This window comes from Saimiri boliviensis, chromosome 6 (genome assembly GCF_048565385.1).
Source record: "Saimiri boliviensis isolate mSaiBol1 chromosome 6, mSaiBol1.pri, whole genome shotgun sequence".
NCBI classification, from domain to species: domain Eukaryota; kingdom Metazoa; phylum Chordata; class Mammalia; order Primates; family Cebidae; genus Saimiri; species Saimiri boliviensis.
In genome coordinates this window covers 133,707,054-133,729,990 of record NC_133454.1, presented here as the reverse complement: position 1 = coordinate 133,729,990, position 22,937 = coordinate 133,707,054, and the positions used below count along the sequence as shown (strand labels likewise).

General features: G+C 49.1%; 1 protein-coding gene across 9 annotated transcripts; it reads right to left on the bottom strand.

Moving 5' to 3' along the window:
• Nucleotides 1-28: 28 nt before the first annotated feature.
• On the bottom strand, nucleotides 29-22,920 carry SIRT3 (sirtuin 3). 9 transcript variants are annotated; one of them, XR_012518245.1, is made up of 8 exons: nucleotides 22,635-22,920; nucleotides 19,774-19,868; nucleotides 19,455-19,687; nucleotides 16,331-16,431; nucleotides 10,160-10,321; nucleotides 3,710-3,919; nucleotides 2,747-3,094; nucleotides 29-1,321 (listed from the first exon to the last, which is right to left on the bottom strand). XR_012518245.1 is itself a non-coding variant. In XM_003943330.4 (7 exons), the coding sequence occupies exons 1-7, from the start codon at nucleotides 22,401-22,403 to the stop codon at nucleotides 1,301-1,303; spliced, it is 1,197 nt and encodes a 398-aa protein (XP_003943379.1). In that variant the 5' UTR covers nucleotides 22,404-22,444; the 3' UTR covers nucleotides 29-1,300. The 9 variants fall into 9 exon arrangements, 3 of the variants coding, with proteins under 3 accessions (XP_003943379.1, XP_010329508.1, XP_039326750.1); XR_012518243.1 differs by having other exon boundaries at nucleotides 19,774-19,962; nucleotides 22,635-22,919; XR_012518246.1 differs by lacking the exon at nucleotides 22,635-22,920 and adding an exon at nucleotides 22,538-22,628.
• Nucleotides 22,921-22,937: the final 17 nt, after the last annotated feature.

The window sequence follows — 22,937 nt, the reverse complement described above, 5'->3', positions numbered from 1 at the left end:
AAAAAATAAAAAATCAGGTAAAGGAATATTAACGAGTTAGAAACTAATTTCATTCTTTTTAGAATTCAACACTTTTCCTAGGTCACCACTTCTGTCTCTTGTTCTTATTGAGGAGCCAAGTCACAGAACCCCCTTCCTGGGAGTCACTTGTCATTAAATCTATTCCTGTCAGCTCAGCCCAGGGGAGGCAATGTTCAGGACTAGGAAGTGCTTTTGTCTGGGGAAACGCAGGTGATCTGATGGTAGGGAGGGGGATGTGCCTGCATGTGGGTAAGAGCGGTGGGGGGGGGGGGGGAGCCATCAGCTGGGCCTCGGTGCAGCCCCAGGAGAAGCAGCCTGTGCAGAACTAGGAGCTCAGTGGGTTCTACCTCCTGTGTCACAACCCAGCAGGTGGCCAGGGCTCTGCCCGGGTTTTCAGTGAGTAAGTCCTCCTCTGTCTCAGAGATGAGCTCTAGCAATGTCACTAGAGGAGGCCCTAGGGGAGGGGGGACAGTGTGGGAACAAGGAGACCAGATAGAAAGTGCTAGAATATTCTGGAACAGATGTTTCTGGAGGAGATGATGAGTAAGGAAAGTCAACAGAACATGACCACCTTTAGAGGGAGAAGCTGGGCCATCTCCAATAAATCCAGACACAAGTGCCTTCAATCCTCGGGCTGTTCCAACAGAGGGGATGCTGTGTACCCCGGGTTCCCTTTCCAACTCATGTCAACACCTGCAGTCCCTTTGAGGAGACCAAAATGTATTTCATGCTGAAAATAAAGGACAGGTTTTCTCTAATTAAAAACAGCCCTACTAAAGGAGACCAACGGGCTGGAGATACAGCACCAGGGCCTCAAGACCACAGGACGCGAAGAGGGCTGGAGGCTGCTCGGCCCAAGTCTGGACCTTCTAACCAACAGATGCTGAGCTTGCCCTTCAGACAGGGACTTGGCACAGAGAAAGCAGACCCAGGCTGGGATTCTAGTCTGTTTCAGTTCAAGAGGGTCCTTGTCAGGAGAAGGCTTTTTCCATTAAGAGCTTCAGCAGAGTGAAGCGTTAAAACACAGCCAACAGGCAGGCAGGCAACTCCTCTGCAGGTGTGACGGGGTGCCCCTGGACGGAGACAGCCCCACCAGTCAGCACAGCTCACAGCCTGGGAAGACAGGCCAGTGGCAGCCTCAGATGTCCACTCGGTTCACATACTCTGGTTTGACCAAACGTGTAAACCCGCCCAAGCTGTCTTCAGGCACGAGGTCCCGTCAGAATTGGGATGTGGATGGCTCCTGTGGCGGCATTTCTTGTGTGGGGCAGCCGCCATCCTATTTGTCTGGTCCATCAAGCTGGAACAGAGAAGACGGGGCTATCAGTTGTGTTAACAGACCCAGGCAGCCAGCAGATCTCTGCTCACACAGATCTAGCTGCAGATACGCAAAATATTTCACAAAACAAGCTGCTTTCTACAAATGCTGCTGTTGTGCTGGGCTAAGAGGATCCCAACCGGCCTGGACAGCACAGGGTGGCTAAATGGAGAGCCTCATTCTAAGGGAATTTAAGTACCCAAACCAATATTTACTGATGCTCATGTGCTTAAAAATATTCACTATTTGGAAAAGTAACCCCTAGGGTAGTAAATTAAAAACTCCCAAGATCATAATACATTTTACATAAATTTCTGTGAAATTATACAGTTCAAATCCTGTTGGGCCACTTCCAAAAATCCACAGGAGCTACCTGGGTTACAATCTGCTTTTTTATGAAAATAGGAAGTTAGGCCGGGCGCGGTGGCTCAAGCCTGTAATCCCAGCACTTTGGGAGGCCGAGGCGGGTGGATCACGAGGTTGAGAGATCGAGACCATCCCGGTCAACATGGTGAAACCCCGTCTCTACTAAAAATACAAAAAATTAGCTGGGCATGGTGGCGCGTGCCTGTAATCCCAGCTACTCAGGAGGCTGAGGCAGGAGAATTGCCTGAACCCAGGAGGCGGAGGTTGCGGTGAGCCGAGATCGCGCCATTGCACTCCAGCCTGGGTAACAAGAGCGGAACTCCGTCTCAAAAAAAAAAGAAAAAGAAAAAGAAAAAAAAGAAAAGAGGAAGTTGGGCCGGGTGTGGTGGCTCACACCTGTAATCCCAGCACTTTGCGAGTCTGAGGCGAGTGGATCACCTGAGGTCAGGAGTTTGAGACCAGCCTGACTAACACGGTGAAACCCTATCTCTACCAAAAATACCAAAATTAGCCGGGCATGGTGGTGGCCGCCTGTAATCCCAGCTATTCGGGAGGCTGAGGCAGGAGAATCACTTGAATCCAGGAGGCAGAGGTTGCAGTGAGCCGAGATTGTGCCATGGCACTCCAGCCTGGGCAACAAAAGCGAAACACTGTCTCAAAAAAAAAAAAAAAAAAAAAAAAGGAAGTCGGGGCAGGAAAAGGCTCCCTCAAAAAAGCCTGCTAGGCTGATGGAAGACCTCTGCTGCCTCGTGAGCGGGCCAGGAGGCACTCGCTTCTCAACGTTTCAGCCTCATCGTTAGCTGGGTCCCCTGCTTCCATAAGGAAGTGACTGCGAGGGGTAACAACTCTGCCTGCGACGGGAGGCTGGGGGTCTCTGTGAGGAGAGTGCTGACCCCATGGCCCTGAGCCAGGTGGCAGGCACAGCTGTGGGCAAGGAACAAGAATCAGGATTTCCTGATGTCTGCCTTGGAAGACAAGAAGAGCGTCGGTTATGAACATTCTGGTTGATACGGTTTGGCTGTGGCCCCACCCAAATCTCACCTTGAATTGTAATAATCCCCACGAGTCGAGGGCGGGGCCAAGCGGAAGTAGCTGATTCATGGGGGCAGGTTTTCCCCAGCTGTTCTTGTGGTAGGAAGTCTCACAAGGCCTGATGGTTTTATAAAGGGCCGTTCCCTGCACACATCCTCTTGCCTGTCGCCACGTAAGACGTGGCTCTGCTGCTCCTTTCCCTTCCACCGTGATTGAGGCCTCCCCAGCCACATGGAACTGTGAGTCCATTAAACCTCTTTCCTTGATAAATCACCCAGTCTCAGGTATGGCTTTAGTAGCAGCATGAGAACAGACTAATACACTGGTGAGATCCCCTTTGGACAGTGTTACACCTGCCTGTAATCATAACATAGGACTTTAAATGCTTCATGCTACCTCCCATTGAAAACCCTTAATAACGCATGCTACACGATTCCCATGCGAAACTGCATCTTCTGTAACCTCACCTGTTTACCGGGCGGTTTGGAATCTCTTAGAAAGCATCAAAGCTCTCTGGCTTTCCTCAGTGGTTTATAATAGATCGATGGCTTTCATAGCAATTACTTCCTGAAAGCATCACTGGGATGGCCTTCATCCCACACAGGTGCAGAGAACTTTAGGTTCTCAAAGTTCTGTAACCCATATCTCAGAATCATTTACCAGGCCTCAGAGGGGCACTACTGGCTGCTCTATTTCAGGGTGAAGCTAACGCCTGTACTGTGACAAGACTACAGACTCATCAGCCCCGAGTGCCTGGACTGTGTCCCTCCTGGCCCTGTTAGCATCTGTTTCTTCATCTCCAAATGAAGGTATTGAATGTAATGCCCAGTCAGGTCCAGGTAGTGCCTGGAGCACGATTAACAGCATCATCAGCTATTACGGTGTTAGCCAACAGGGCTCCACACCGGGGGACCACACCCCAGAGCAGGGAGGAGGGCAGCCCCTTCAATGGCCCTGCTCAGCAGTCTGTACCTTCCCAGTTTCCCGCTGGACAAGGTCCTGCATCTCTTCTGTCCAGCCCAGAAGCTCCACTAGCCTTTCCACGCTCTGAACCACGTCCCCCAGCTGGGCCACGTCCCTGCTGCGAGGATGCCAAGCCAAGGGCCCCACCAAGTCCCAGTTGATGAGCAGTCGGGGAACTGAGCTCCGCACGGCCTCGGTCAAGCTGGCAAAAGGCTCCACCTGAAAAATGGCCCAAACGTGAGGGACACAGTGCCCACCCTCCGAGCCCCGCAGGATGTTTCATGCCACAGCCACTGAGGCCTTGGAGGAGCAGCAGACTGGCAGGTCCTGCGACACAAGGAAAACCCACCACCAACCTGGTGTCTTCAGTTGAGCTCCCACCGCCTGGCCTCAGGGACTCTGCTTCCTCCCCTCAGCCTCCCTCTCCTTCCGACACTTCCTGGCCTCTCCCTACCTCCATTCGAGGCTCACCAGGGCTCCATCCTTCCTACCCACTCCTTGTCAGCACGTTCCGTCCTCCCTGTCCCCCCACCACGCTGTCTCCCAGCATGCCACGGAGGGACAACAGCACACTTGCCCGTCCCCTCTGGCTGGCCCTGCTCACTGTGACCGGCCACCACCAGCCTCTGGCACAAGGAGGAACTGGTGCCCCCGAACATCTCTCCATGGTCTTCACCACCCAGCCCCTCGAGAGGCCTAACTCGGCGCCATCAGGCTTCTTCAACAGCTCTCAAAGCTTCTTTTAAGAGGAAAAATGTAAAACATACATACATTAATAAATGGCATTAAAAATGGCTCATTATCTGGGGGGAAAATGCTCCATTCCTACCGCCCATCATAAAAAACTCAAATAAAAATTGAAAACAGTTCTTGAAGAAAATTTAGGGTTTACAAGTAAGGAAGGACTTTTTAGGCATGAAAACTGAAGTCAGGTCCCTTCCCTCCTTCCCTACCTCTCTCTCTGTCTCTAAGTAAAAATAAAAATAAAAAAAGAAAAGAAAGAAAACTGAAGTCAGGTAAGGCAAAGGAAAATGACAAATCTGACCATGTGAACATCATTACATTGGTATCTACATAAAACTACTACGCAGAAAATTAAAAAATTTAAGAAAACCTCTCATCATCATAAACTGCAAAAATATTTACAACAAATGATAATAGTTTATATTACTAATGGATAAACTCATTTATATACATATAATTTATCTATTAATTTATAATGCTAATTTATAATGAAATTTATATTAAGGCCTGGGCACGGTGGCTCACGTCTATAATCCCAGCACTTTGGGAGGCCAAGCTGGGCAGATCATCTGAGGTCAGGAGTTCAAGACCAGCCTGGTCAACACGGTGAAACTCCGTCTCTACTAAAAATACAAAAATTAGCCAGGAGTGGTGGTGGGCTCCTGTAATCCCAGCTGCTCGGGAGGCTGAGGCAGGAGAATCACTTGAACCCGGGAGGTGGAGGTGGCAGTGAGCCGAGATCGCGCCACTGCACTCCAGCCTGGGTGACTAAGCAAGATTCTGTCTCAAAGAAAGAAAGAAAGAAATTTATATTAACATTAAAACTGATTTACATTAAGTTATATTGTTTAATTTATATTAAAATTAAAACTAATTTATATTGCTCATTTATAATGACTCAATGAAAAATGGGCAAGAGATACAAATACACAATCCTAAGAGAAGAAACACAACTGGGCAAAAAACACATGAAAAGATGAATTTCATTCTTTATTACAGAAAATGCAAAGTGCCCCCCCAACACACATCTCTTTTTTTTAACAAAATCTCGCTCTGTCACCCAGGCTGGAGTGCTGTGGCGCGATCTCGGCTCACCACAACCTCCGCCTCCTGGGTTCAAGCGATTCTCCTGCCTCAGCCTCCTGAGTAGCTGGGATTACAGGCACGCGCCACCATGCCCAGCTGATTTTTTGTATTTTTAGTTGAGACGGGGTTTCACCATGTTGGTCAGGCTGGTCTCAAACTTCTGACCTTGTGATCTGCCCGCCTTGGCCTCCCACAGTGCTAGGATAACAGGCGTGAGCCAGCACACCCGGCCACATTTCTTTTTAACAGTGTGATGGGTGTCACTCGGGTATTGGTGACGATGTGATGGAATGGCTACAGGAAAACACAGCTGTGTCAGTGTCCTTGTGACGTCTTTCTGGAAGGCAAGTTCTCAGTATTTATCAGCACTTAACTCTTCAGAAGTACTTGAATCAGTAGATAAAGATGCATACACATGCATGTTAACGACACCATTTCTTTTTTCAGAGATGGGATCTCATTCTGTTGCCCAGGCTGGAATGCAGTGGCATGATCATAGTTCACTATTACCTCAAACTCCTGGGTTCAAGCAATCCTCCTGCCTCAGCCTCTCCAACAGCTGCAACTACACAGACCACACCTGGCTAACTTTTTATTTTTTGTAGAGATGAGATCTGACTATACTGCTCCAGCTGGTCTCAAACACCCAGCTTCAGGCAAGTCCCCTGCCTTGGCCTCCCAAAGGGCTGGGATAACAGGTGTCAGCCACAGTATTTGGCCCAGCATTATTTTTAATACAAAAATTATGGCCGGGCACAGTGGCTCACGCCTGTAATCCCAGCACTTTGGGAGGCCGAGGCAGGTGGATCACGAGGTCAAGAGATCGAGACCATCCTGGTCAACATGGTGAAACCCCATCTCTAGTAAAAATACAAAAATTAGCTGGGCATGGTGGCGCGTGCCTGTAATCCCAGCTACTCAGGAGGCTGAGGCAGGAGAATTGCCTGGACCCAGGAGGCGGAGGTTGCGGTGAGCTGAGATCGCGCCATTGCACTCCAGCCTGGGTAACAGGAGCAAAACTCCGTCTCAAAAAAAAAAAAAATATATATATATATATATATATATACTATTTATTGTCATTGTCCATCAGTAAGAAATTGCTTATATAAATTTTGTTTTAAATTCATAAAACCTACAGTAAAGCTCTTGTGGCTGAATGTGTTTCAGAATCTTTGCGATTTCAGAAAACATCATATGGTTTGTATCCCAGGTATCGTCACAGCTACAGGAGGTCTGGACTAGTGCTCCATAATCACACACATTAATATTTAATCCAAAAAGCACAAGATAGAATCTGTGCATGACACCAGCTCTTTCAGTTCATGATGGTAACACGCTTACAGACATGGGCCTCTCATTTGGGACCTCATATCTGTATAAGGAAAATTGTCGGCATTTACCAGCAGATCTCCATGCCGCGAAAACAGCAAGTTGCTGAACAGAATGCACAGTGCTGTCCAACTTTTAGTTAAATATCATCTGTACGTGTGCATTTGTACAAAAAAAGAACCCTGAGAGGGCACAGAATAAAATGCCAACAGTGGGTGGGATTAAAAAGTTGACTCTGCTTTATATAATGTATGAATCTTCTAAAGAAGTATATGGTATAGTTATAATCAGGAAAAAGGCTATTTTCATTTCACTTCAACAATAAAGATGGCTGGTGGCCCAAGTGTCCACACCTGATGGCCAGCACGGTCAGCTTGGCTCAGCCCACACATTGCTGACCACCATAGCCCCTCTGAGTGTTCCTCCTGTGTCTGTCCCTCCATTCGAGGCCTAGCATGGGCATTCTCATGTCTGTCCACACCCTGGGATCTCCTGTCTGCTCACTCTGGCACCTCAGCTCTGTGGGAGGAAAGACTCATAAGTGCCGAAGCAGGAGACTGAAGCCTTAGTTAACTGCTGTTAAATAAACAGAATATAGAAAGAAGAATCTAGATAGGAATAAGTATCATGAGTGACTAGGCATCCGTCTTATTGAATATTAAGCCTTGATTAAAGCCTTCTTGTACTCATGCATAATTTTCTAGGAACTTCCAGTTGCCGTGGTCAGGGACTGACAGTGGACACTATGGGACGTGGCCGCAAGGCAAGAGCATCAGCAGCTGTGGAGCATCGACTGGTTTGATCAGCAGAGATGATCTGCTGAGTGAAGCCAAGCCCTCTGTCACCCCCTCACCCCGCATAAGGGTTGCTGGACGGCATCAGAAATCAGCAGCACCAGTGCTTGGGGAAGCACCTGCTGCTCAGCAGGCGTTGGAAGGGGACAGTCCCCGTCCCTGGGCGAGTCGGTACCCTCCCCTCCCCCACCTGCTCGTGGAAGGACTGACAGTAGTCAGCCCGACCCGCAGCTGCCCAGGGGCTTGTCTCTACCGGTTACAATCTGTGACTGCTCTCACTCCCTCCTTCTGCACCTGGCTCCCCCTTCTGTAGACAGTAAGAAGCAGCATCATTTTTGAAGCTTTTGTTCTTACTTGAAAGGCCTAACCTAAAGTGCTGGCACCCGCCACCCCCACCCCCGCTTCGCCCTTTGTCCCTTAGACTCATGACCCTGCCCCCAGTTTTGTACCCGACAAAAGTCAGACTGTCCAGGCACTCAGGGCCACTACCAAACTCCACGTATGAGGTGGCAGAGGACGGCTGGGCACAACCCTCTTTCTCTTGATCTCAGTGTCTTGTGTCTTTATTTGTGCAGTCTCTTGTCTCCGCACCCATAGAGAATACCCTCCAGATCCAGTAGGGCTGGATCCTCTACAGCTCCTGCCTCTGGTCCTTCCTGGACTCTGGACTCACGTATCCACCTGCCTACTCGACACCTCCAGTCCGCAGCACAGCCTCGAATCCGTGGAAACAAGGCTGAGTTCCTGAGCTCCCCCAAACGCACTTAGCAGTCTCTCCATCTCAGGAAATGGTGGCTCAATCCTTGAGCTGCTCCGGCCACAGCCCTGGAATCCTTGGGAATCCACACCCTCCCAGACACTGTGCCAGCGTGTCCACTCTACATTCACACACACCCAGACTCAAGCACCCCTCAGCCTCTGCTGACTTTACCTGGCCCCAGCCAGTGCCAGCCAGTGATCACCAACAAGGGCCCTGCTGGGTCTGCTGCTCCCACGCTTGCCCCCATGGTGGGCTCACAGCCCAGCACTCAGAGGAGTCCTCTCAACAGGAAGCTGGAGTGAAATGCTCCAACGCCCAGACTCTGGCCTGGAACCCAAGCTGAATCCATTCACCTTCTGAGGTGGCACCGGCCTCCCGAGATGATTCTTGTGCCCCACCTCCTTCTCTGCTTCAGCCCCATGCCAGTCACTGCTGACTTCGCCCCTCCCTCCTTGCTGCTTGTCACCTGTGCCATGTCCCCGGCCAGAGCCCTCACCTGGGTTAACTCTCAGCTCCAACTCCGCCTTCCTGACTTGACGCTGCAGCTGGCTCCCAACCCTTCGAGCATGTCTATCCTGCCTATTACCTTTCCCACAGCATCAACCATCTCCTAACAAACTGTGTAACTTCTTATATTTGCATCTGACTGTGTATGTTTGAAGCACAGGAACAGGGCCCAGCACACAGCAGGCAGCACACAATGAATGCCTCATCAAATGCACGCCCTGGGCCTCTGCGGCCGGCCTGGGCCCTACTGAGCACAGGCCTTTCCAGCCCTCCTGCCCTTGGTGCCGTCATCCAGTCACACACACACTGACTTCAAGGTCTCATTTCTTGCTCTAATCACAGCTTTCAGGAATTTCCTGAGCTTCAGACTCTGATGGAGAACAGCTGCTTGAACACATCCAGAGTGTCTCCCAGGCACCTCAGACACACAGCAGAACCAAGCTGGGCATCCTCCCTCCCAAATCATGCTTCACCGGCAAATGCCCTGACCTTATAGACCAAGCCAGACACCTTCTCACGCCCCCAAAGCACCACTGGCTGCAAGTCCAGTCCCCCCCCTTGCTGTCCCACAACTCTAACTTCTCCAGGACCAGCCTCCTGGCACTGCCTGCTCCAATCTCCACTCCCCAAAGCCATCTCTGCCCCCAAGGGTGCAGCTACGTCCCTGGGCCAGTCCCTTTGGGTTTATCACCACTCCCACCATAGCATCAGTATTCCTCATCTGACCTGGGAGGCCTGCCCCTCCACCTCACCCCCACACCCTGTTTCCTTCTCCCTTCCCCTCACACGTGGTGCCCCAGCCGCAACTATAACACCTACAAGGCCCAGCGGCTTCCCACCTTCCTTTCCCCTGCATGGGATACTGCTCCCTCAGCCTGGAATCCCAGCTGATCCACTCACCTTACAATAGTGGCACCAGCCCCTCAAGGCCCATGAGGTGACTCCTGTACCCCTCCTTCCCCATAGTCCCTCAAGGCCCACGAGGGGACTCCTGCACCCCCACTTCCCCATAGTCGCTCAAGGTCCATGAGGTGATTCCTGTACCCCTCCTTCCCCATAGTCCCTCGAGGCCCATGCGGTGAGTCCTGCACACACCCCCTTCCCCACAGCCTCTTGAGGCCCATGAGGGGACTCCTGCACCCCCCCCTTCCCCATAGTCCCTCGAGGCCCATGAGGTTACTCCTGCACCCCCCCTTCCCCTGCCCTCGGCCTCCTCCCTGCACAGGCCTGCTGACACACCTCCAGGGAGGTCCCAAGGATGAGCAGCAGATCTGCCATGGGGAAATCAACCACATGTAGCAAGAACCTCTGGGGCAGCGGCTCCCCAAAGAACACGATGTCGGGCTTCACAACGCCAGTGCAGACTGGGCAGTGGGGCACCCTGTCTGCCATCACGTCAGCCTGGGAAACACAGAAAAAGCAGGCCTGAGGAAGATGCCGCAACACACTGTAAAGGCAACGACTTCTTATTAAAGTGTCAAACATCCCCCCCAAAAAAGGTGAGAGATGGATCATTAACCCCATGTAACCAGCTTTAGGAATTACCAGTTCTCATAGCTAATTGTTTCATAGCCCTCCAGAATCTGGGAGGAAGTGTTAGGGCATTTAAAAGCAAATCCTGGACTTCATATGATTTCACCCATAAATACTTCAGCAGGCACCCAGCATATCTAACACCATGCTCTGAACACCTGGGACGCTGACCAGAGACATTGAGGTGCTAAGGGAACACCTGGCAGACTGCCCAGGCCTCAGACAGCAGCCTGCAGGCATTTGACCTACACCGAACATTATTCAGTCACAAAGGTGAAACCGCCTCTGGGTCGAGCTTAAGAGACCATGGCATGCCTCAGACCTGGGAGACATTCAGGTCAGCTTCAGTCACTGGCTGGCATTATTAGGAATAACAACATCTGCCAAAGACTGCCTCCGTACTGGCCAAGGCGCAGCGGATACAACTTCACTTTGCGTCAAGATTAATATAAATTAATGCCTTGGGTCAGATGGAAAAGGGAGAGAGTTACAGAGGAAGACACCTGACTTTCTAAGGGAAACCTTTAAAGCTAATTGGGCTTGTTTTAAGCAGGCTCAATCCAGCAAGAAGCAACAGAAACAAGAGACAAAAGAAAGAAACTCACAAAAGATTTTGGATATTCTTGGATACACAGTAAAACTGTATTATGTTTAAATTAAAAAGAAAAAACTGTTATCTTGGAGACTATGGTGTATAGTAAAAAAAAAAAAACAGGAAACAAAAAAAAGATGAAATTGAAATATCTATTAAAGATACAAAACTATTAAAAAATAATGTAGCAGACTTGGAAAATAACTAAATGTAACTTCTATAAATAAAAAGTAGAGGGACCAAAATGAAAACTCAATGTCTGCTTCGAGTTGGTGTTTGGGAAAAAAGAAAAAAAGAAACATTCAATGGAAAGACTTTATTCTCTATAATAGAACACGACATTAGAAAACAGGAAAATAGATAAGAAGAAATCACCCAGAATGCAGCCCCAGGAGGAGCAAGGAGGGACAGGAGAGTGAGCAGAACTGCAGGACAGAGAAGGTCTAACGTGTGCTCCGTCAGAGGTCCCTGAAGCGAGGGCTCAGATGCTGGGCCGCGGGCAGAGTATCATCCAGCAACCATGAAAGATACCAACCCACAGAATGCGGTCTCAAGCAAGTGACAGCTACTGAGCCAGCGTGAGGCCATGACATGAGTCGCTGTTTTTGTCCCAAGAGGTTCTCAGGAGGTTTTGCGTTTATATGTCGCCCTTAAAAGGGGGAGGGTGGCTGTGAGGTGAATGGTTACATACTTATGAGACTTCAGTAAGGGCCCAGTTAAGTGTACATTTTACATAAGATAAAAGGAAACATTGTAGTCAACTGTTCAAAGAAAAAAAAAACTGAAAGAGAAGAATAAGCAGACATCTCAGGGTGGGAGAAGGAACCATTAATCTCCTCTATCCACATTTGCAGGGTGGAGAAAGGGCTGGTTTCTGTTCAGCCCTAAGTGAAGAAAGTCTAATGGTGGTTGGGAGGGAGGGTATAATGAGGTGTATCTGATCTCTCCTCCTGTACTGGGCAGCAACTCAAGCCCCCAGGGTTTCTCTGGGTTCCCTTGACCAAGGGAGGGGTCCATTCAGTTGGTTGCAGGGCTTAGAATTTTATTTTATTTTTTATTTGTTTGAGATGGAGTCTCACTCTGTCGCCCAGGCTGGAATGCAGTGGCGTGATCTCAGCTCACTGTCAACCTCTACCTCCTGGGTTCCAGAAATTCTGCCTCAGCCTCCCAAGTAGCTGGGACTACAGATAGGCACCACTACACATGGCTCGTTTTGTATTTTTAGTAGAGACAGAGTTTTACCATGTTGGCCAGGCTGGTCTCAAACTCTTAACTCAGGTGATCCACCTGCCTCAGCCTCCCAAAGTACTGGGATTACAGGCATGAGCCACTGCATCTGGCCTAGAATTTTATTTTATTTTTCTCAAGGAAGGCCTACAAATTTTAAGCAGAATAAATAAAAGGAAATTCATAAGGAAAAACAGCATGGAGAAACTGCAAAACTCCAAAGACAAAAGTCTTAAAAAACAGGCAGAGAGATTGGCCGAGCGTGGTGGTTCATGCCTGTAGTCCAAGCACTTTGGAGGCCAAGGCAGGCAGATCACCTGAGGTCGGGAGTTCAAGACCAGCCTGACCAACATGGTGAAAAAAAAATAAAAAGAAAAGAAACCTGCAGAGAGGCCAGGTGTGCTGGCTCAAGCCTGTAATCCCAGCACTTTGGGAGGCCGAGGCAGGTGGATCACGAGGTCAGGAGTGCAAGACCAGCCTGACTAACATGGTGAAACCCTGCCTCTACTAAAAATACAAAAATTAGCCAGGCGTGGTGGCGCACACCTGTAATCCCAGCTACTCCAGAGGCTGAGGCAGGATCACTTGAACCTGGGAGGCAGAGGTTGCAGTGAGCAGAGATTGTGCCACTGCACTCCAACTTGGGTGACAGAGTGAGACTGTCTTGTCTCAAAAAAAGAAACGGGCAGAGAACAGATAGCAACAATTTCTGAAATTTACATGAAAAGGCAAAAGACAGAATAGCCAACACAGTATTGAAGGAGAAGAACAAAGGTGGAGAATTAAAACCTACCTATTGCCCAAATCTCTTTTATTTTCTTCTTTATTTATTTATTTTGCTTTGAAATGGAGTCTCACTCTGTTGCCCAGTCTGGGGTACACAGCGGTGTGACCTCAGTTCACAGCAACCTCCACCTCCCGGGTTCAAGTGATTCTCCTGCCTCAGCCTTCCGAGTAGCTGGGATTACAAGTGTGCCACCACACTTGGCTAATTTTTATATTTTTACAAAAATACAAAAATGGGGTTTCACCATTTTGGCCAGGCTGCTCTCAAACTCTCAACCTCAGGTGATCCACCTGCCTAGGCCTCCCAAAGTGCTGGGATTACAGGCGTGAACCACCAAGCCCTGCTCCAAATAATCTCTTTTAAATGCAAATCCCTTCACACAATTTTCCTGCCTAAAAATCCTTCAGTGTCTCCCATGATCTTCAGGATGCAGTTCAAACCCTGACAGAGCAAGCAAGCCTTGCACACTCCAGGACTCTGCTGCCGGAAACCGACTCTCAATCCAGACAGCCTCACCTCTGAGGTTCTCCCTAGCCTGCTCTCTTTCTGCAGCTGAGTCAGCACCTCTTCAGCATTCAGTACATACTTGTAGTAAAACTCACATGGCACCCAGTTGTAACTATTGGATAGCTCCACCTTAATTTGTTTTCACATCCAGAGACCCCAGCAAAGGGCCTGGCACTGAGCAGACTAAATTGCTTGTTGAATAAATTGGTCATCAATGAATGAGTGTGTTGACGAAAATAATAATATGCATATATGAAGTTTCTACTATGTGCTGACTCACACTTCCTAATTTCAAAACTAAAAAAAAAGCTAAACATGGAATTACCCAGCAATACTCCTACGTATGTTTTTTTTTATACTCAAAAGCATAAAAAACAAGGGTTCTCACACAAATACTTGTACATGCATTCACAGCAGAACTATTCACAAGAGCAGCAAGGCAGGAACAACCCAAACATCCATCAACGTATGAAGAGATGACAAATTGTAGTACATACATCAATGGAATATTATTCAGCCATAAAACAGGACAAAGTACTAATACAAGCTACAGTATCAATGGAATATTATTCAGCCATAAAACAGGATAAAGTACTAATACAAGCTACAGAGTGAATGAGCTAGAAGTATTTCTGGGAGATAACTTTGACACAAAAGGCCTTTTGACTGCATTTACATGAAATATCCAGAATAGACAAATGTATAGACAGAAAGCCTATCTGTGGTTGCCAGGGGCTGGACGGAGAAGAAATGAGGAGTGACTGCTTAACAGTACAAGGTTTTCTTTTGGGGTAATCAGCATGTCCTGGAACTTAATAAGATGCGACACGTACACACACTGTCAATATACTAAATGCCAATGGACTGAACACGTTAAAATGGTTAATTTTGTGTTACATCAAATTCACCTCAATAAGGCGGGTGGATCACTTGAAGTCAGGAGTTCAAGATCAGCCTGACTAACATGATGAAATCCCATCTCTACCGAAAACACAAAAAAAAATTGGCTGGGCGTAGTGGCACATGTCTGTAGTCCAGCCACTAGGGAGGCTGAGGCAGGAGAATTGCTTGAACCCAGGAGATGAAGGTTACAGTGAGCACAGATCACATGTAGCCTGGGTGACAGAGCAAGACTCTGTCTCAAAAAAAAAAATTTCACCTCAATAAAAAATAAGTAAATTTTAAAAAAATGATGTGCCATGTCTCTATTTCAGAGTTTTATATTTAAGATTTTTCAACTCTATCCTATTTTAAGAAACCCATTCTACAGAAATACAGATATTCATGGCAGCATAAGCATAGGTATCATTGCTGTATTTTTAATAGTGAAAATTACATACATCAAAGAATGTCCCACAATACAGGAATGGCTAAATATAACACTCTATAAAAGTTAATAAAAGGGGTAAGCAGAACTGTAGGTATTGACACAAGAGTTCCATGACCCTGCTCAGTAAAAACTCATGTTGTAGAATACTAAGCTTAAAATGACCCCATTGCTGATTTTTTTTTTTTTTTTTTTTGAGATAGACTCTCTCTCTGTCACCAGGCTGGAGTGCAGCAGCATGATCTCAGCTCACTGCAACCTCTGCTTCCTGGATTTAAACAATTCTCCTGCCTCAGCCTCCCAAGTAGCTGGGACTACAAGCACATGCCACCACATCTGGCTAATTTTCTTATTTTTGGTAGAGACGGGGTTTCACCATGTTGGCCAGGATGGTCTCCATCTCTTGACCTCATGATCTGCCCACCTCGGCCTCCCAAAGTGCTGGGATTACAGGCATGAGCCACTGCAACCAGCCTGAAAAAGAATGTTTTAACTGTGTGTGGGTGTATGTACGTAAGTACATGCACATGTTTATATAAACATATCACTTTTTTTTTGAAAGGCCTGGAACATTATACACCAAGCTGTTAAAAAGTGGGCAGCAGAGGCCACGTGCAGTGGCTCATGCCTGTAATCCCAGCACTTTGGGAGGCCGAGGCAGGCGGACCACCTGAAGTCAGGAGTTCAAGACCAGCCTGACCAACATGGAGAAACCCTGTCTCTACTGAAAATACAAAATTAGGTGGGTGTGGTGGCGCATGCCTGTAACCCCAGCTACTTAGGAGGTTGATGCAGGAGAATCACTTGAACCTGGGAGGCAGAGATTCTGGTAAATTGAGATCACACCATTGCACTCCAGCCTGAGCAATAAGAGTGAAATTCCATCTAAAAAAAAATAGACAGCAGGGGCCAGGGGCCATGGCTCATGCCGGTAATCCCAGTAGTTTGGGAGGCCGAGGTGGATGGATCACCTGAAGTCAGGAGTTTGAGACCAGCCTGGCCAACATGACGAAATACTGTCTCTACTAAAAATAAAATAAAAATAAAAATAATAAAACTAGTGGGTGTGGTAGCACACGCCTGTAATCCCAGCTACTCGAGAGGCTGAGGCAGGAGAACTGATTGAACCCAGGAGACGGAGGTTGCACTGAGCAGAGATTACCCCACTGCACTCAGCCTGGGCAACCGAGCGAGACTCTGTCTAAAAAAAAAAAATATGGGCAGCAGGAATTGGCTGAAGGGCGATTCATTTTCTCTACATGTTTCTATATTGTCTTAATTTTTTTACCAGCATGCATTACTTTTCTAATTTACAAATAAAATGCTTCACACTATTATTATTCAATAATCCTTTAGACACAATGCTTATAAAATATCACTTTTCCAGATGACTCCAACAGCAAACTGTGGAAGGGAGACCAACAGCAGATAACTCACCCAAAAGTCTTCCCCTGGGAAGGGTCTTCGGCAGACTGTGCAGGTGGCAGAGGCAAAGGTTCCATGAGCTTCAACAAGCTTTGAGGCGGGGATGCCTGATGCTGAAATTCAAGCCAAAGCTAAATGTTGCTGCTGCCTCTGGGGTGAGCACGAAGGTCCAAAAGCTTGGACCGTCCACTTCTGGGCTTGGCAGGCCTCCTGGAAGAAGGCACAACCCCTTGGGGTTGTGATATCCTCAAGCCTTATGTCCATGCCCACATCACCTACAGATCAGGCACCACAAACCAGAATAAGGCATGGGAGTAAAGGGGCTCCCAGTTGGAGCCAAATCATGGTTAAAACAAAGCTTGTCAGGCTGGGTGCGGTGGCTCAAGCCTGTAATCCCAGCACTTTGGGAGGCCGAGGAGGGTGGATCACGAGGTCAAGAGATTGAGAACATCCTGGTCAACATGGTGAAACCCCGTCTCTACTAAAAATACAAAAAATTAGCTGGGCATGGTGGCACGTGCCTGTAATCCCAGCTACTCAGGAGGCTGAGGCAGGAGAACTGCCTGAACCCGGGAGGCGGAGGTTGCAGTGAGCCGAGATCGCGCCATTGCACTCCAGCCTGGGTAACAAGAGCGAAACTCCGTCTCAAAAAAAAAAAAAGAAAAGAAAGCCTGTCAAAACTCAGTACAAAAACTCATTTGATGTAAGCTCAAGTAAAATTATATCCGGCCAGGCACGGTGGCTCATGCCTGTAATCCCAACACTTTGGGAGGCCGAGGTGGGTTGATCATTTCAGGTTAGGAGTTTGAGACCAGCCTGGCCAACATGGTGAAACCCTACCACCACTAAAAATATAAAAATTACCAGGTATGGTGGCAGGTACCTGTAATCCCAGCTACTCAGGAGCCTGAGGCAAGAGAACCACTTGAAACCAGGAGGCAGAGGTCACAGTGAGCGGAGACTACGCCATTGAACTCCAGCCTGGGAAACAAGAGCAAAACTCTTGTCTCAAAAAAAAAAAAAAAAATTATATCCAATACCAGGCTGGACGCAGTGGCTCACGCCTGTAATCCCAGTGCTTTGGAAGGCCAAGGGAGGACGATCGCTTGAGGCCAGGAGTTTGAGACCAGCCTGGGCAACACAGTGAGACCTGACTTCCAGAAAAAAATGTAAAAACTACCCAGGCATGGTAGTGCATGCCTGTAGTCCCAGCGATAGAGGCTGAGACAAAGGGATCTCTTTAGCCCAGGAGTCCGAGGCAAAAGGATCACTTCAGCCCAGGAGTTCAAGGCTGCAGTGAGCTACGATCATGCCACTGCACTCTAGCCTGGGCAACAGCACCAAGGCCCTGTCTCAAAAACTTACATCCAGTACCTAGGTACACATTTTCTATTCTATAGATACCAAGTTAAAATGAGGATACAAATATCATAAATTCCAAAAGAATTGCTTGGTAGAAAAACAGACAAAAAGTAACTTCTTACGAAAGTTGTGTCACTATTGTCTGGCTCTGAAGCACTGTGGTAGCACAGCCAGAGTCCCAGCAGCAGGAGGCTCCCCAAGCCCCTGCCACTCAGCAGTGCTGCATCTCACAGCCAGGAGTGCCCACCTTCCCACACGGCCTGCCTGGCTGCATCTCTGGGAGAAGAGACCACCAACATGGGGTAGCCACTGCTGCCTCTGTGGCTCCAGGCTAGGGAATCCTTCTGGCAAGGAAACATATCCCTGGAGCCAAGGTGTCTCCTCTTGTTAACTGACAACACATCTGCAGACTGGCTGAGCTGCTCCTGGCCCCCGGAGAGCTGACTGTCCCCGCACCTGTCTGCATCACCGCATGTAAGGAAAAGGCCCCATCAAGTGCTTCCCTAAGGTGCACGGCCAGAAGTCGGCACGACCTGTGAATCGCTGGTTTGGGCACCATGTGGATACAGTCAAGAAATCACCACAGGCTGAGCGTGACAATGTTAAGGAATTACAAGAGATTCTTCAGCATGAAAATGGTATCAAAGTTGTTTTTAATTTTCAATTTTAATTTGTATTATTATTTTTGAGACGGAGTCTCTCTGTCACCCAGGCTGGAGTGCAGAGGCACAATCTCAGCTCACTGTAACCTCCGCCTCCCAGGTTCCAGCGATCCCAAGTAGCTGGGCCCAAGTAGCTGGGATTATAGGGGCACATCACCACGCCCAGCTTTTTCTATTTTTAGCAGAGACAGGGTTTCCCACGTTGGCCAGTCTGGTCTTGAATTCCCAACCTCACGTGATCTGCCTGCCTCCCAAAGTGCTGGGATTACCGGTGTGAGCCACTGCACCCAGCCAGAGTTGTTTTTCAAGTATCCTCTAGAGATACCTATTCATGTATTTACAGATTATTTCTAGATTAAATTCATGATGTCAGCGATTTGCTTCACAATAATCTGGGGATTTGGAAGAAGGTGGTGAGGATGCAGGAAGAAGGACTGGCTATGTGCTGGTGATGCGGACAGGACGCTTCATTATGTTTTTCTCAATTTGCATGTGCTCACAAAAATTCCGTAATACAATTTTTAAAAGAGAACAGAAGGCCAGGCACAGTGGATCATGCCTGTAATCCGAGCACTTCAGGAGGCTGAGGCAGGCGAATCACCTGAGGTCAGGAGTTCAAGACCTGCCTGACCAACATGGAGAAACTCCCTCTTTACTAAAATTACAAAATTAGCTGGGCGTGGTGGCGCGCATCTGTAACCCCAGCTATTCGGGAGGCTGGGGCAGGAGAATCGCTTTAATCCGGGAGGCGGAGGTTGTGGTGAGCCGAGATGGAGCCATTGGACTCCAGCCTGGGCAACAAGAGTGAAACTCCATCTCAGAAAAAAAAAAAAAAAAAAAAAAAACAGAAAAAAGAGATGATCACACCAGATAGATTAGCAAACAATGTCAACTTCTGCCCAAAATGCACAGTTCTGCAGGTACGCCAGGAGAGCAAGTGGTGGCCTTTAAACACCCTGAGAACATTCTCCTTGGGAACAAAGCCCTAACTGGTTGGCTAAAAAACAGTCCCAAGGAAGAAGCGTAAGCACTAGGTCTTGGCCCTCCCCAGAAACAAGCACCTGAGCCTTCCCTGTGAGAACAAGAATGAGTGAGATGGACAGAAGGCTCACCTCTCTCAAGCCCATCGATGTTCTGCGTGTAGAGCCGTAGAAGCAGCCCCTTATCATGAAGCAGCCGGAGGAAGTAGTGAGTGATGTTGGGCTTGTAGTTCCCAGGGTACAGCTCCTTGGCTAAAGTGAAAAAGGGCTTGGGGTTGCGGAAGAAAAATGGAAGCTCAAAAATGGCCTCGGGATACGGGAGATTGTACTGCTGGAGGTTGCTGTACAGCCCACTCCCCGGAGATCTGCAGAGAGAGAAGGAAGAGGGCAGGAAAGTGGAGTAAATCGGGCAGTGGGGAGGGTAGGAGGCAGGTGGGACTGCGGGCAGTACCTGAAGTCTGGAATGCCACTGGGTGTGCTGATGCCGGCCCCCACCATGACCACCACCCTCTGGCAGGCTCTGGCCCGAATCAGCTCAGCCACATCCTGCAGAGAAAGCTTCCTCTTGTCATTGCTGCCTCCGCTTCCAACACTTGAAGAACCCACAGTAAAAGATATGGGCCTACTTCCACCTTTAATACTGACAGAAAAAAACAAAGCAGCAAAGGAAACAGAGAGCAGCCAATCTCAGGATAGCAAGAACGAGCATGGTTCTACCCTTTGCACCAACCCCACCATCGAGATTGACCGTGCACGTCTCTCCAGACCTCCCAAAATCATCAGCTTTTTCAGCTGACTATTGGGCTACCATGGAAAGCAGTCATAAACCAGAAATCAAGACTTATTTGGGAGCAAAAAATTCAGGTTAATGGAAACTGCTCATTTCATAATTCAGTACACTCAGTGAGTACTCAATTCTCTGAGTGCAAACCTCCAAAGGGGTTTTCTAATGAAAATTGGTCAACTTGTCAAGAAGGAAAGAAAGCTCTGGCTCTAAAACCATCCCATCACCTGTTAAATGCCCACTTCACACAGCATGTCAGACATCTATTCACTTAAGGTCGTTCCCCAAACCGATACTGTGCTGCTATTAAACATGAACCATTAGGAGAATCACAAAAGGAATGAAAGTTACTACTGCTGTTGAGTGCCTGCTGATGGCAAGGTATCACGAAGGGTGCCTGAAGTACACTCCTCACCTACATAAATACAATGTTTGTGAGTGACTGAAAAACACATAAATGGAGTTTTCAAATGTCTGGAACATAATTAAGATGTATGGCTTAAAGTCTATACTGCATGGTGTGAAATTCATGGGGAGTAGGGGGACTCTGAGGGGCAGCCATGGGTGCACCCTGGGGGGGGGCACTGTGCAAAGGACACAAAGGACAAATTCAGAGATCTCAAAAATCTAACGCCAAAGAGCAGATTCCAAACTGCAGAAAGCCCATGCAACAGACTCCTCCTCACGGGCAGCCCTATGCCTCCTGCTTCAGGGCCAGTGGTAGCGAGGACTGATACTAGAATGTGCTCCACGCATTTGCCGGTCCTGATCCCTGCCCTATCTACAGTACCTAGAACAGAGTCGGGCACAGAATAAGAGCTCAGTGAGGGCTTCTTGGATGAATCACAGACTCTTCAGGATCTTTCTTTCTTTTTTCTTTTGAGACAGAGTTTCACTCTTTAGCCCAGGCTGGAGTGCAGTGTTGAGATCTCGGCTCACTGCAACCTCCGCCTTCCAGTTTCAAGCAATTGTCCTGCTCGCAGCCTTCCCAGTAGCTGGGATTACAGGCGCCCGCCTGGCTAATTTTTGTATTTTTAGTAGAGACAGGGTTTCGCCATGTTGGCCAGGCTGCTCTTGCACTCCTGAACTCAGGTGATCCACACGCCTCTGCCTCCAAAAGTGCTGAGATAACAGGCATGAGCCACTGCGCCCAGCAGACCCTTCAGGATTTTTCTATTAATTTTTTTTTTTTTTTTTTTTTCCAGGAACGGTCTTGCTGTCACCCAGGCTGCAGTGCAGTGAGCATTCAATCATAGCTCACCACAGCCTTGAACTCCTGGACTCAAGGGATCCTCTTGTCTTAGTCTTGGGAATAACTGGGACTACAGGCTTGCACCACAATGCCCGGCTAACTTTTAACTGTTTTGTATAGACGGGTATCTCGTTATGTTGCCCAGGCTGGTCCTGAACTCCTGGCCCCAAGCAATCCTCCTGTCTCAGCCTCCAAAAGTGCTGGTATTACAAGGGTGAGCCACCACTTTGGGCCTCACTCTTCATCAATACTCTCAGTAGCTGTGTCAGGCAGCATCAAGTGAATGTACGATTATCTACTTAAATATTCATCCATTATGGGGCATTTGATATCTAACAACCATGGACCTTAAGATTTCTTCGCATGTAGGCTCAGTTCCCAGATGCAATTACTATGGAGACAGGTATGATCAGACGCCTGTGGGAGTATTAACCGCACATTTATGAGGGATAAAGTGTTAAATGCATATACTTTTGGACCTTGCAGTCCCAGTACGCGGAATTTATGTAAAAAGCGAGGTGCAAACAAGGTTATTCGCCACAGCATTATGTACAATAACTGAAGGTTAGAAAGTATTTCAATGAGGGAACGGTGAAATAAACGACAAAACTCCCACAAGAGACTTCCACGGATCAGCATAAAGACGGGGACCCCGGGTGTTGGCACGGAAGGAACACGCCGCAAAGGAAACACGGCAAGGTGGGAAAGGAGGGCGAGGTGTCGACAACGAACACGCAAGAAGTGCTTGTCCTCGCCCAGAATACCTCGAAAAGGAGAAACAGGGAGCCGCTGCCCTCGGCCGCCTCCGGAATGCCCTGGGCACCGCGGGTCTGGGAGGCCTCTGCAAAGGGCGCGCCGGACCCACGGGCCCACCACGGACCCCACGGCTGCCGCCCGGCCCCGCACTGACACCGTCTCTGCCGCCAAGCACCAGCCGACAGCTGCAGGCCTGGAACGGCCCCACGCCTCCCCCGGCCTCGGCCCGCACGGCTACGGAGCCCCACAGTCGGAGGGCGGCCGCACTGCGGCAACCGCACAGCGCCATGTTCCCGGCAACCCCACGACTCCCGCGGGCTCTCCCCGCCCTAGCCCCGCCCCGGCCCCGCCCCCGCGGCCACGCCCCCGCGGCCCCGCCCCGGCCACGCCCCTCGGCCACGCTCCCGACGAGCCCAGGCAGACCTAGGGGACGAGTGGAGGCGGCTCCCTAGTCTGGGGTCTGAGCCCTCGCCCCGGAGGTCAACACGGGAGCCAGCATTTCCGAACCCCGCGCTCACACCTTTTCCAACCCGGATGGTGGTGACAGTTAATACTTCCCGAGCGCTATTACCACAGCCAGGCATTATATTTACACCTAGTCCTCATTTGAGAGGAGCACTTCCGGGTCACAAAGGCTGGCACCACAAAGCGTTGTGGCCGGTTCGACCAGAGGCGCCCATACTCTTTAACGCCTCAGTGACACGGCGAGGTGCGCGGGGAGTGGGTCGCAAACGCGGCAGAGAGCTGCGTCCCGAGCGCAGAGACGCGCGGCGACCGCGCCCCCGGCGGACCCCGCCCTCGGCCGACGGCGGCGCTCCCAGCC

Bases quoted from the DNA above. Each gene is read 5' to 3' on its own strand.
- SIRT3 (XM_003943330.4), bottom strand. From the start codon at position 22,403: ATGGCGCTGTGCGGTTGCCGCAGTGCGGCCGCCCTCCGACTGTGGGGC. The intron at 19,963-22,122 runs GTATTCTGGGCG...TTTTTCTGTCAG, and splicing joins CCCTGTTTCTCCTTTTCGAG to TATTAAAGGTGGAAGTAGGC. The intron at 19,688-19,773 runs GTACTGCCCGCA...CTCTCTCTGCAG, and splicing joins AGTGGCATTCCAGACTTCAG to ATCTCCGGGGAGTGGGCTGT.